Below are 14,618 nucleotides of genomic sequence, written 5' to 3'. Positions count from 1 at the left end.
AGATGGGGTTTCACCATGTTAGCCAGGATGGTCTCGATCTCCTGACCTAGTGATCTGCCCACCTCGGTCTCCCAAAGTGCTGGGATTACAGGCGTGAGCCACTGTGCCTGGCTGTGAGGAAAATTCTTGATCTTGCCTGCCATTATTCTTAGGACCTCTATGGCTTTAAATAAATAATATAGAAGAGCTATATTTTAGAAAAGAAATCAGGATTATGGGAAATAGGGAACCAGTGCAAGAAATAAAGTCATTTACTGCAGCATCTCTCACGAGTTGATGCTGCATGTGAGTTAAAGTTTTAGGTGTGAGGCTGGGGGCTGTGGCTCATGCCTATAATCCCAGCACTTTGGGATTATGGGAGGCAGGAGGATTATTTGAGCCCAGGGAGTTCAAGGCCAGCCTGGGCAACATAGCAAGACCCCATCTCTGTTTTTTTTTTTAAAAAAAACATTGCAGGTGTGATACAATAACAGTCAGTGCTCCAGAGAGCACGGTACCCTTTGGTACCGCCTGTGCTATGTACTTCACCTGTCATTTAATCTTCACAATAGCCAAATGAGGCTCAGAGACTTAAGTCACTGGTGGGACAACTATACAGTAAGTAATAAAGCCTGTATTCATTCAAATCCGAGAAGATCCCAAAGGTCTACGCTGTATCACCTCAGGGGAAGTATATGGGAAAAAGCTCTTTCTGTCTGTTTCCTCATCTGTGAAACAGAGATAATTGGACCTCAATGGTGGTTGAATAGGATGGATTAAATAACGATTGGTAGAATCTGAACCTGCAGCCAGTCTTGATTGTATTTGCCACTTGGCAAGCTTATAAAAATAATAGCAAGATAATACAATTACTCAGAGGTGGAGCTGGAATTTAAATTCAAGCATGTTTTAACTTTTGGTTTAAGGTACTTTGGTGTACCTGGCAGTTTTGTAAGCTCTTTACATTAATTAATTAACTCTCTAGGTACTGTTGTCTTCATTTTATAAACAAGGCAGCTGAAGTCGACAGAAGTAAGTAAACTGTCCTAGGTCATACAATTAATCAATGACAGATCCGGCAGTCTGTTTCTAGGCCGTCTGTTTCCACGAGGTCATGAATGCTAAAGAGGGACAAGGGGAAGAATGACTAACTCCAGGGAGCTGACTTTTCTAGTGTGCTTACCTGTTTTGCATCTCTCAAGGATGTGCCATGAAGCTGTAGCCAGGTGGAATTCTACCACAGCCCCGACATGAACATCTGATGGCATTTGCTGGGTTGGAGCCTAGACAAAAACATGAAGAACCATGGCTGCTGCCTGAGCCCATCGTGCTGTAATTATAGAAAGCCTTCTAAGGGAAGAATATGCTGGATATTTTTCAGATAAGTACCCCTTTTATAAAAAAATCCTCCAAGTTAGCCCTCATTTTCCATGTAAGGAAACAGAGGCTTTGAGATAGTATCTGTCTAAGAGACAAAGCCAGGACTTGATCCTGTCTTAAAATGTAAAATGTAGTACTTTTTCCATCAAAGGTAGACAAGCACTAAGGGATAGGTTTTGGCTTAGTATCAGAATACATTTTTAAAAGCTGTATAAGAATTGAATGGGCTGCACTAGGGGATATGGAATTCTCCAGGCTAGATGAGTTTGAGCAAAGGTTGAACAAGCTCCTGAAAAATTTGTTGCTAAGGAATTCAAGTATCATATTGGGGTTGGACTCAACTTTTAAATTGTTTTACCCTGAATTTTACTTTCTGGGGAATGTGAGAATTTTAGGTTTTCTCTGGTTCTGTACTTTTCCACTGAAGTGAAAAAATAAAAGACCTTTTATAAAGGCTTGGAAGGGGCATAAAGAGCATTTCAGTGTGGCACCTTCATTTGCAAATGAATACGCAGGCCCAGAGAGACTGAGTTAGTGGTGAAGCTAAGGCTAGAACCCAGGCCTCCTGTTTCTTCCCCAGGTGACTTGCATCACAGGGGTCTGTTCTTAGTGAGTGGTCTAGCATGAACCCAGCAGTCAGAGCCAGAAACCTGTTTGTCACATTGGATTCCTTCCTCATCCCTCATACAGAAGTAGCCATCAAGTCCTTTAGATTCCTCTTCCTTCGTGTTTCTTAGTCCTCTTCTTACACTGTTTCTATATTGATGGAGCCACCATCAGCCCTCCTAAAGTGATGAGCTCATCTGAACAGATCAGGCCCTTTCAGTGGATCACTACTCATCCCAGGAAAAAGTCAAAACTCCTATCTTGAAGGCTCTTCATGCCTCTGCTTCATCTCCAGCCTCATACTCCCTGTCCCAAACTGTCTCTGTACTACTCCAGCTGAACAGAATTACCTGTAGTGTTCTTCTCTCACCTCTAGGCCTTTGGACCTGCTGAGCCTGGGAATGTGCTCCTCAGACTGTCTCCTATAGCTCCTTTCCTTCCATTCTTCAGGACTGGGCCTTGTTCTAGGACATATCTGTGTCTCTTACAGGCTTGGAACATTTCCTCTATGTTCCCACAGCCTCCTATACGATATTCTTCACACATAGTATAGTATTTATTAATACTGCATTGCAGGTTCACAAATGCAAACCCCTTAAGAAAGGTAGGCAGGAAAAGTAAAGGAATAAAGTGGCCTAGAATATAACAGCAATTGAAGAATCAGAGAGCACATTCTCTGTTGGAGAAGGCAATCAGAGAAGTACATTCTCTATTCCATTCCACTCAAGTTATTTTCATTTATAAATGTGGGCCTAGTGGTGTCAGTTCTTCCCATTCTTCCAAAACAGCCAGAAATCTTCATTTTCATGAAAGTTAAAAAACCTTGGTAACTACAGTAAATGTTAAAATTACTGAGACAAACAAAACATGTCTCCAGGTAGATTTTTGCCAATTTGCAACTTCTGCATCCTCACTGTATGTTTACATGTTTTATTTCTTCCAACTGATCTGTACCTGGACCGTAAGAATGTCTGTGCTGTATCCCCAGCACAACTCCTGGCACATATCTGGCAAGGAAAGAATGATTCTATGAATCCAGAGCAAAGGTAGCGGTACCATGGCATGCTGCAAAAAAAGATTCAAGTTTCTGAAAGGATTTTATATTTGCTTTGAGATGATTGAACTCAGCAAACACAATTATGGAGAAGAAAGGTACACACCTAGCCGTGGCCAACTTCTTGTCTTTTTTTTTTTTTTTTTTTTTTTTTGAGACGGAGTCTTGCTCTGTTGCCCAGGCTGGAGTGCAGTGGCGCGATCTCAGCTCACAGCAGGCTCTGCCTCCCTGGTTCCGGCGATTCTCCTACCTCAGCCTCCCGAGTAGACTAGCTGGGATTACAGGCACGTGCCATCATGCCCAGCTAATTTTTGTATTTTTAGTAGAGATGGGATTTCACCATGTTGGCCAGGCTGGTCTCAAATTGCTGACCTCAGGTGATCCACCCACCTTGGCCTCCCAAAGTGCTGGGATTACAGGCGTGAGCCACTGCACCCGGCCAACTTCTTGTCTTAACCACTCAGGTTAGAAGAAATTACCTATGGGCAGCTTGAGGGCTGTGCTAACTACAAACTAACTGAGATGCTTTAATGATTAAGATAGTACTAAGTATAGTTATGTGAAGAAACAGCTTCCCTTCAAGCTCTACATATTTCCATCATTGACCATGTGCACCAGGTTCAAAGGTAGAGGCTATGTATTAGCAGGTTTTCTTAAAAGTTTAATAATGTCACTGACAGATACTTCTGTCTCTAAGAAGTTTACACTAAGTTCTCTTTAACTGGAGACAGCTCAGTTAGAAACAATGATTATACCCACACTGAATTCAACACCCATTGGAGCTGTCTCACTTTACATTTGACAAAAAAAAAAAAAAAGACTGCATCACTAGAGAAACAGTCTGAATTTTACCAAACATCCCTCTTAGCTATACAGAGGGCTGGCTTTATGAGCCGAGGGAACAGATCTAGAAGGATCTGCCATCTGACAATTTTGAAAGGGCTGTGGAAGGGGCACCAAGCAGATCCTTCCAAGACTTCAACGCTGGGTGTCGGGTCTGTGAAGCACTCACTCCCGTCTGCTTCTAGGGAGCAAGGAGGTGTATGCCATAAAATGATCAAGACACAGTGCTGGGTTCTAATCCTATGTCTGCCACTTACTTGGTGAACTTGGAAAAAAATAAATCTCTTCACTTTCCATACTGTTTCAGCTTTTCTTGCCAAGCCACATCTTAAGTTGCTGTCCAGTCTATGGATTGGTCCCTGTAGGTAAGAAGCCTAACTATGTAGTCAGGTGGCAGGATCATGTGAAGCAAAAATCATCTTTCCACTGCTGCTGCTCCAATGATGGCTGGGGTGAAGCGATTTTATTTAGTTATGGCTGTGATAAATACCATACCTAGTAAATGTCTAGTTAAAAGAGCTGCCAAGTAAATGTTTTTTCAGTGAATTAATGAACCTTCCATTTTGTAAGACTCAACTTAAATGTCATCTCCTTAGTGATGTCTTCCCTAATTTTCCTTCCATCCTAGTAGGATAAATTAGTCTTTTCTTTGTGCTACTACTGGACGTAGTAACTATTATAATATTAGCATTGTATCATTATTGTTTACTTGTTTGTCTTTCTCTCATACAACATAATTCCTAAGGGCAGGAATTATAACATTCATCCTTATTCCCCAGGGCCCAACAATAACTGGTCATAAGAAAATTAGTAATAGGCTGTCCGCAAATGGATATGAAAGAGGATTACTGAATAAATGAGTGAGATAGTTCCTTTGGGCTCCAACATTCTATGACTCTTTGAAATAATAAGCTGCTATATTAAGACATAAAATGAAACTACTTGGCTTTACACAGTATCCCCATTAGTAGAAAGATAAGGACAACAGTGGTTTAATGTATTGAGTCCTTACTAAATGCCACGCAGTGAGTTAATACTTTCTATGAATTGCCTCATTTAATACCTACAGTGACTCCAGGTACTGATAATGTTATCCTGATCTTACATATGAGAACAGTGAAACTAAGCAATTAGACAAATGCCCAATCAGTGAGTGGCAGTGAGTTGCAGTTCAAAGTCAAGGCTATTTGACACCAAAGCCCATAGTTCTTTAAAAAGAAAGAAAAATTAAAAATAAGGTGATGCTGATAACTTGTAATTCTCTCAGTCTATTCTAAGGCTTCACAAAGGCCATCTGGGTATTTAGTAGAACAAAGACTATCTGAGCCAGTAGGAACCTTTAAAGGGCATCTAGTCCAGCCCCAACATTTTATAGTTGAATTTTTTTTTTTTTTTAAACAGAGTCTCTCACTGTCACCCAGGCTGGAGTGCAGTGGTGCCATCTCGGCTCACCTGCAACCTATTGCTCCCGGGTTCAAGTGATCCTCCTGCTGCCTTAGCCTCCCAAGTAGCTGGGACTACAGGCTTGTGACACCACGCCCAGCTAATTTTTGTAGTTCTTTTTTTTTTTGAGACGGAGTCTCGCTCTGTCATCCAGGCTGGAGTGCAGCGGCGCGATCTCGGCTCACTGCAAGCTCCGCCCTCCGGGTTCACGCCGTTCTCCTGCCTCAGCCTCCCGTGTAGCTGGGACTACAGGCGCCCGCCACCACGCCCAGCTAATTTTTTTTTTTTTTTTTTTTTTTGTATTTTAGTAGAGACGGGGTTTCACCATGTTAGCCAGGATGGTCTCAATCTCCTGACCTCGTGAACCGCCCACCTCGGCCTCCCAAAGTGCTGGGGTTACAGGCGTGAGCCACTGCGCCTGGCCAATTTTTGTAGTTTTAATAGAGATGGGTTTCACCACGTTGGCTAGGCTGGGGTTGAACTCCTGACCTCAAGTGATCCACCCACCTCAGCCTCCCAAAGTGTTTGGATTACAGGTGTGAGCCATGGCACCTGGCCTATAGTTGAAATTCGAAGTCCAGAGAGAACGATCTGGCTCCAGTCTCAGGGTTGGTTAGTAGAACAGCCTGTCTAGAACCCAACTCCCAGGGCATACTCCTACTGTTCCTGTTACTCAAATGTTCCCTCAGTTCATTCACTACATTATTAAACTTCTGTCTCCTCTTTTTTTTCTTTTAACACCCTCAAGGACAGGGACCTTGTCTTGGTCATCCCTTGCATCCCAAGAGCCTAGCACAGGACCTGGCATGAGCAGGTGTCCAAAAATGCTTAGGGGAGGCTGCTTTGGAGAATGGTGAGTGACAGTCACAGGCATAGGTACTTAGTGATTTATTCTCCTCTCAAGGCTCCATCAGCAGGTGGAATGGAAGACACCTCCCACCCTGACCCCTTGGGCAACCAAGGCATTATACTCCTTCACTGCCTGCTCTGTCTGGAGGACCCGCACATCAATGCCATGTTTCTTGAGGTACTCCACAGTTGATGAAGGCACCTGGGAAGGTGGAAAAGAGATGAGTTAAGTAGGGGAAAGGCCCCCCAGGGTTTCCTTTACTGCCATGAGGCAGGTGTACTCTACAGAATTAGATGTTGACAATCGCCACTTCATGATCACTCAGTGTATCACCAGTTCAAAATTGGGCAGGGAGCCCCAATGAGTCAAAAAGCCCTCTTTGACAGAGGTATCATAATACCCAAGCATAAAGCTCAAGTGAATGGAAATGAAAGAACATGGAATTTGCAGTTAGCCTTGGATTTACATCCTTACTAGCACTGTAACCTTGGGTAAGTAAATTCTCTGAGTCTTTGTTTTCATGTCTGTAAATTAGGGATATTAACACCTAGCTCCCAGGGTTGGTATGACAACTAGCTGAGCTAAGGGTATGTGAAACATCTACCTTGGTGTGCAAGCTCCATAAATGTTAAATGTTTGAGTTAGTCTAAACTGAGTCTAAATGTCTTCTTTGCCGCATACTAAGAAATGTTAGGCTAGCTGTTTAAAGTATCCCAGCCCCAATTTCTTCACTTGTAAAATAGGTATAATAGTGCTTACATCACAGGGTTGGTGTGAGGATGAAATTGACTCATGTATGTACACTGCAGCTCAAAAGTTTTCTCAGAAAGGCCTTTCTTGGTCACCCCATAGTAGCCCCGCATAAGTCACCATTTTCTTCACTGTTTATTATTATCTGAAGTTGTCTAGTTTTTTATTATCCATGAGGGGCATGAACCTTGTTTGTCTTGTTTATTGCACCATCCCCAGTGCCTAGAATAGTGCTTTACCCATAGAAAATGCTTAATAAATATTTGTAAATGAATTTATATAAAAGATGTTCTTAATAGTGACACCTATTATTAGATAATATTTTCTCAACTCTGGCTTGTCCTGAATATTTTTTAAAAATAGATTTGAATTAGACTCTGCCTCAGAAAGAACTCGTGAAATATTTTTTAATATGCCCTATATTTTCTATATATTTGAGATTTATAAAAGTAACCTATCAGATAGGAATTATTGTATTGGTGAAAAAAAAAAACTAGTTTAAATTTTAAAAATATAAATAGGCTGGGCATGGTGGCTCAAGCCTTTAATTCCAGCACTTCAGGAGGCTGAGGTAGGAGGACTGCTTGAACCCTACTGATGAAAGTGCCCTATATACATAAAGCCATAGATATAAGGGGCACCTTCATCAGTAGGGAACAGGACTGTAGGACATCTATAAAGGAAAGAATAAGGTAGGCCTCTATGTGGAAGACTATACAAAATATAGTAATATAAGTGGGGGGAAAAGTTACAGAATACATATTTATGTAAAATGGTTATAAGTATATAAACGTATATCTATATGTGTAAGTGTGTATATATTTGCAGATGCATTCAGAGAAGACTGGAGAAATATACACCAAATGTGAAGATGGGGAAGGGAATATCTCACCTTTTTACTTCTACATTTCTGCATTGAATTTTTAAATATTTTGCAATGAGCATGTATTATTTCTATAAGAAAATTAAAAAATAAGCCAGGTGCGGTGGCTTACACCTGTAATCCCAGCACTTTGGGAGGCTGAGACGGGTGGATCACAAGGTCAGGAGATCAAGACCATCCTGGCTAACACAGTGAAACCCCGTCTCTACTAAAACTAAAAAAAATTAACTGGGCACGGTGGCAGGTGCCTGTAGTCCCAGCTACTCGGGAGGCTGAGGCAGGAGAATGGGGTGAACCTGGGAAGCAGAGCTTACAGTGAGCCAAGATGGCACCACTGTACTCAGCCTGGGTGACAGAGCAAGACTCTATCTCAAAAAAAAAAAAAAGAAAAAAAAAAAGAAAATTAAAAAATAGGCCAGGCGTGGTAGCTCACATTTGTAATCCTAGCACTTTGGGAGGCCAAGGCAGGAGATCATTTGAGTTCAGGAGCTCAAGACCAGCCTGGGCAACAATAGTGAGACCCCATCTATATTTTTTAAAAAAGAAAAATAAAATTACATTTTTTTCTGAAGAGGGGAAAAACATAAATGTGTCCAAGAAAAGAAAATTAGAAGTACTATAAAATATACTATGAGGATAGAAAGTATTATTAAAATGTAAAGAACCAAATAGTGATCCTTGTAGAACTTGAGAGATTCTGAGAAATAGTTGAAATGACACTGTCTCAGGGTTAGGTAGACTGGAGAGCCCAACACTGATGAGGCAGAGGAATGTATGCAGCCATTGCTACCCTGGGTCAGCAAAACGAGGGTACATGATATATAAAGATGACCTCCCAAGAAGGACAAATCTGTAGGACAAAGGTCCAAGAGATCCCCACCTGTCCTCAGGAATGCTGTGCATACCAACACCTACCTTCAAGGCCTCACTCATCCCTCGGCCAATCACAAGAGTCTGTACACCCTTCTCAACAACTTCCTTCACATCTGCAGGCTGCACACCAGGAGAATGCTGGATGTGGAAAGAGAAAGTAGACAGTTACCTGCTCTCAATCTTTCATTGCAATAGACATTCTTGTGGGATTCATTCATTCAAGAAATGTCTACTGAGGTTCACTTTGTGCCAAGCATCACTCATAGGCTCTTTAAGGCACTTACGGAGGCTGACGAGGCAGGATCCCTTGAATCTAGGAGTTCAAGACCAGCCTGGACAACATAGGGAGACCCTGTCTCTACAAAAAATAAAAAATTAGCTGGGTATGGTGACTTAGGCCTGTAGTCCCAGCTACTCAGGAGAGCTGAGTTGGGAGGATTGCTTGAACCTGGGAGGTCAAGGCTGCAGTGAGCCATGACTGCACCACTGCACTCCATCCTGGGCAACAGAGTGAGATCCTGTCTCAAAAAAAAAAAAAAAGAAAGAAAAAAGAGATAAATCAAGGAAATCAGGGAAACAAGGCATTCCAAGTATAGGAAAAGCATTTAAAAGGCTCAGGACCTTTTGGCTGGAACAACCATCTTCCAGTAATTTGCCAAAATGACAAATACAAAGGGAAAGAGGAGATGCCCCCAATATATATCCTCTAGGCCTTTTAGAAAATATGGAGTTGTTCCTTTGGCCACATGGTACGTGTGAATCTATAGGACAGGTGATATTGTAGACATCAAGGGAATGGGTATACTGTTCAAAAAGGAATGTCCCACAAATGTTACCATGGCAAAACTGGAAGAATCTACACTATTACCCAACATGCTGTTGGCATTGCTGTAAACAAGTAAGTTACAGGCCATTTTCTTGCCAAGAGAATTAATGTGCCTATTGAGCACATTAAGCACTCTAAGAGCCAATATAGCTTCCTGAAATGCATGAAGGAAAATGTTCAGTAAAAGAAGGAAGCCAGAGAGAAAGGTACCTGGGTTCAAATGAAACACCAGCCTGCCCCGCCCAGAGAAGCACACTGTGTAAGAACCAATGGGAAGAAGCCTGAGTTGCTGGAGCCTATTCCCTGTGAATTCATGCCATAATTTGTGTAAAAAAAAAAAAAAACCTCTGGACTGTACATTAAAAAAAAAAAAAAAAAGGTGGCCAGGTATGGTGGCTCACTCCTGTAATTCCTAACACTTTGGGAGGCTAAGGTGGGCAGACCACCTGAGGTTCTGTAGTTTGGAGACCAGCCTGGTCAATATGGCGAAACCCCGTCTCAACTAAAGAAATACAAAAATTAGCTGGCGTGGTGTGACGTGCCTGCGGTCCCAGCTATTCGGGAGGCTGAGGCAGGAGAAATCCCTTGAACTGGGAGGCAGGGTTGCAGTGAGCTGAGACGCACCATTGCACTCCAGCCTAGGCAACAAGACCGAGACTTCATCTCAAAAAAAAAAAAAAAAAAAAAAGAAAAAAAAAAAGCCAGGCACAGTGGCTCACGCCTGTAATCCCAGCACTTTGGGAGGCCGAGGTGGGCGGATCACGAGGTCAGGAGATCGAGACCATCCTGGCTAACACGGTGAAACCCTGTCTCTACTAAAAATACAAAAAATTAGCCAGGCATGGTAGCGGGCACCTGTAGTCCCAGCTACTTGGGAGGCTGAGACAGGAAAATGGTGTGAATCCAGGAGGCGGAGCTTGCAGTGAGCTGAGATCTTGCCACTGCACTCCAGCCTGGGCAACAGAGTGAGACTGTCTCAAAAATAAAATAAAATAAAAGACTCAGAGGAAAGAAAAAGACTAGAAGAACAGTTAATTCAGTACAACTTGTATGTAGAGTGACAGTTGAGGTGGGAAAAGAAAGCACTTGCATAGCATGCTAAAATTTTGACTTTAGAAAAATTTCCTAAGAATCTCTATATTGTTACTTTTTTCTGAACTTCCTAACCTTCCCAGCTAACTCCAGGAAACTTCTTTTTACGCTTTAAAATCTACCTATCACTCTGAAAAGTCTTCCCAGTCTTCCAGGCACATTTAAGGTGAAGTGTTTAACAAAGATGAATTGAGCATTAAAGGATGGTGACTTCTTGAACTACCTCTACGTCAGCAGAGGGGATATGGGAGTTAGAGTTTGGGAACTACCAGCCCAACCTACCGGTCTCTGCCTATTAGGTATCTGCACAAGGACAATGCTTTTAGCACTGAAGCTCTCAGAGACAAAGCATTCCTTTCCTGACCCATATACCTCTGTCCTTTCATTCATTCATCCAGCATTTACTGAGAACTTAACTCTGTGCCGTGTCTCAGTATTTCTAAGCAGTAGAAATACTGAGATGAACCAAACGTTCCATGGAGTTTCATTCAGGTAAGGTTAGTGAAAATGTGCAAATATTTATAGTAGGATGAGAAGAAATGGAGTTGAGGATCTCAGAAGACAGAGTGAATAAAGCCAAATGGGAAACTGTCATCGAAGACATGCTGTTTTAACTGGGTCTCGAAGTATGAACATGAATAGGCCTTGAAGCAGTGGTTGTAGAAGGGGTACATTCTAATGGTAGTGATGGTATAGGAAAAGAGCTGTTGAAATTCTCAAAGAGATAACAAATGGGCCAAAGAAGGGTTTTCCAGTTCAGGAAGATGATGCGTCATGGAGATAGGACTAAAATTTATATATTTATGAAAGGTATGGGGACCAGGCACAGTGGCTTTTACGCCTGTAATCCCAGCACTTTGGGAGGCCAAGGAGGGCGGATTACCTGAGGTCAGTTCAAGACCAGCCTGGCCAACATGGTGAAACCCTGTCTCTACTAAAAATACAAAAATTAGCCAGATGTGGTGGTGTGTGCCTGTAATTCCAGCTACTCAGGAGGCTGAGGCAGGAGAATTGCTTGAACCCGGAAGGTGGAGGTTGCAGTGAGCTGAGATTGTGCCACTGCATTCCAGCTGGGCGACAAGAGCAAAACTCTGTCTCAAAAAAAAAAAAAAAAAAAAAAAGAAACGTATGGGGAGGATGAATATGAGTTTTCATTAAATCCTGTAATAATAATGTCTTACATATTTACATGTGCAGTTTTATTTATTTAATTTTTTTTTTTAGATGGAGTCTCGCTCTCTCACCCAGAGCTCACATTCTAGTAAAATGAAACAAGGCCACTGACTGCTGGAAATCCAAGTGTAAGGTCATAGGAGACTGCAAACCCATAATCCTCTGGAGATTAGACTAGAGACAGCCATAGCCCATTGGAGTGGCTGGATCAATGGAACTCAAGTGATGAATTGGGCTGCTGCTGCTTTACTGAAGGCTCACAGTGTCATGTACAAAGCAATGAAAGATAACTCTGCAAAGGCCTGTGGATCCACGCATTGGCAGTGATTACTCACAATTTTGTGCAGAGGCCTGGGATTGGAGCATGAGACTGTTACTGAGGCATCCTCAACCTGCCACTAGCAATTCCTGTGCTGCTTCCAATCCCTCAGGGCAAATGACTAAGGCTCTTGTTCCTATTGAGTGTCTGATTCTGTTCCTCTACTTTAAGAGGCTTTCTGTCACACGACCTAAGGTGGTAAAAGCTTACTATTTTTTCTGTGGGGGAAACTATTAATTGTGGGAAAATGTCCAGCTAATATCCATTATGCTGGCTAAGCAACAAGATGGCATCCTATCTGTCTTGAACGTTTCTCCCTATTTCATGTTAACTTTAAAAAGAAAACATTCCGGCCGGGCGCGGTGGCTCAAGCCTGTAATCCCAGCACTTTGGGAGGCCGAGACGGGCGGATCACGAGGTCAGGAGATCAAGACCATCCTGGCTAACATGGTGAAACCCCGTCTCTACTAAAATACAAAAAACTAGCCGGGCGACCTGGCGGGCACCTGTAGTCCCAGCTACTCGGGAGGCTGAGGCAGGAGAATGGCGTGAACCCGGGAGGCGGAGCTTGCAGTGAGCTGAGATCCGGCCACTGCACTCCAGCCTGGGCGACAGAGCGAGACTCCGTCTCAAAAAAAAAAAAAAAAAAAAAAAAAAAAAATTCCTAAACTACACTTCCAAAGAAGTATTTCCTTCTGCCAAAATTAAGTGAGCACAAATGGGTAGTAGCAATGCTATCATCTTGCTGTATTGCTGATAAAAGCAGATTCTGTGAGTGAAGGTTAAAGGATCTCTGGAATCTATCCCCTGTGGACGCTGCCTGAGTCACATTCTCATTATTGCTTGTCTGAATTAACAGGCTCTTAAATAATCTTGCTGCCTCTGCCAGGGCAGAGGCCTGTTTTTGTGCTACAGGCCCCTCTGGCAGTCTATTGAGGCCGATGGTCCCCTTCTCAGAATAATGTTTTAGAATACACAAAAGAAGATATGTAAGATTATAGAGGAAACATTTCTTACAAGTGGAATTATCAAAATATTAACAACAAACTTTTGGTCTAGTATTATATGTGTTTATTAGTTTAGGACAATGGAAATCTTTTCCAAAAGTCTGCTAGGTAACTTACCCTCCCATCTCATAATGGCAGATGGCTAGTTTTTCTTTCAAAATCTATTCTGCCTATTTTCTAGGGTACATAGCTGATAAGCTAGACACTCCATTTTCTGTCCTTCTTGCAGTTAAGTGTGGTCATGTGACTGTGCTGTCACTAATATAAAATTCAATGGAATGTGAGCAGAAGAAACGATTTCATATCTAGGTTTGGCATGAGCTTTTCTTCTCTTTCCTCTTCCTTGCAAGTTAGAGCCCTGCCATGCCTACAACTGGTTCCTACAATTCAAATGTTCTAGGAGATGGTAGAGCAATAAAAAGGAAAAAACCTAGGTCCCTAAATGAGCCTGTGCTATTCACATCTCTCCCACCCCCCACAAGTTTGGACTGGCCACAATAATTTATCAGAGAAAGACACTTCTATCTTCTTTATGCTACTGAATTTTGAGACTTCTATTACAACAACTTGGCCTTCACACTAAGTAATCACGCTAAGTAATCCATTACTAAACTAAACCATGACAACTTAGGCAAATCATGAGCTGTAGAATAAATATTGAGGACTCAACCACACTAGACACTATGTCCAATTTGCAAAATATATATAAGGGAGCCATATTATAGGGGCCTTTACCTTTTGGGGATTCAGCTATATGGTCCAGAGAAGGAGAGAGTAAGAACTATGGAAATAGAGTAATTCATTCATTCTTTTTTCTTTTTGAGACAGGGTCTCGCTCTCTGTCACTGAGGCTGGAGGGCAGTGGTGCCATCAGGGCTCACTGCAGCCTCAACCTCCCAGGCTCATGTGATCCTCCCACCTCAGCCTCCCAAGTAGCTGGGAATACAGATGCATGCCCCTGTGCCTGGCTAATTGTTTAACTTTCTGTAGCAACGCGGTCTTTCTCTATTGCCCAGGCTTGTCTTGAACTCCTAGGCTCAAGCAATCCTCCTATCTTGGCCTCCCAACATGTTGAGATTACAGGTGTGAACCACTGTGCCTGGCAATTCAGTCATTCTATTCAAGGAACATATGCCCTGGATTGTACATGAGATAGCAGACAAGTATCTACTATTCCTTCTATGTCAGTTTCATAGTTGCTGCTTCCAATATGAACCTTTGACTCACTGAGTGTATTTCTAGTGTTTAGAACTACAGTATGCATTTTTTCATATAATATACACCCTAAATGCAAGGCAACTAATTGATCTGGTTCTCAATCAAAGAATAACCACTATGGTTTTTTTTTATTTTTTATTCGTTTAGATGGAGTCTCGCTCTGTTGCCCAGGCTGGAGTGCAGTGGCTTGATCTCGACTCACTGCAACCTCCGCCTCCCGGGTTCAAGTGATTCTCCCTGCCTCAGCCTCCTGAGTAGCTGGGATTACAGGTGTGTGCCACCACGCCTGACTAATTTTTATATTTTCTTTTTTTTTTTTTTC

General features: G+C 42.3%; 1 protein-coding gene across 3 annotated transcripts in view; it reads right to left on the bottom strand.

Moving 5' to 3' along the window:
- Positions 1 to 6,169: 6,169 nt before the first annotated feature.
- Positions 6,170 to 14,618, bottom strand: part of AAMDC (adipogenesis associated Mth938 domain containing) — a 56,348-nt gene continuing 47,899 nt past the window's right edge. Inside the window, exons 3-4 of one of the 3 annotated variants that reach the window (XM_017893542.1) lie at positions 8,704 to 8,799; positions 6,170 to 6,356 (exon numbers count right to left, since the gene is read on the bottom strand). In XM_017893542.1, coding sequence (XP_017749031.1) covers positions 6,216 to 6,356; positions 8,704 to 8,799 — 237 coding nt within the window. In that variant the 3' untranslated portion in view covers positions 6,170 to 6,215. The remainder of the gene's footprint in view (positions 6,357 to 8,703; positions 8,800 to 14,618) is intronic. The other 2 variants (XM_017893540.1, XM_017893541.1) reach the window with 2 other exon arrangements.

This window comes from Rhinopithecus bieti, unplaced genomic scaffold (assembly GCF_001698545.2).
Source record: "Rhinopithecus bieti isolate Rb0 unplaced genomic scaffold, ASM169854v2 scaffold_23868, whole genome shotgun sequence".
NCBI classification, from domain to species: Eukaryota; Metazoa; Chordata; class Mammalia; order Primates; family Cercopithecidae; genus Rhinopithecus; species Rhinopithecus bieti.
This window is presented reverse-complemented; position numbering and strand designations above follow the sequence as displayed.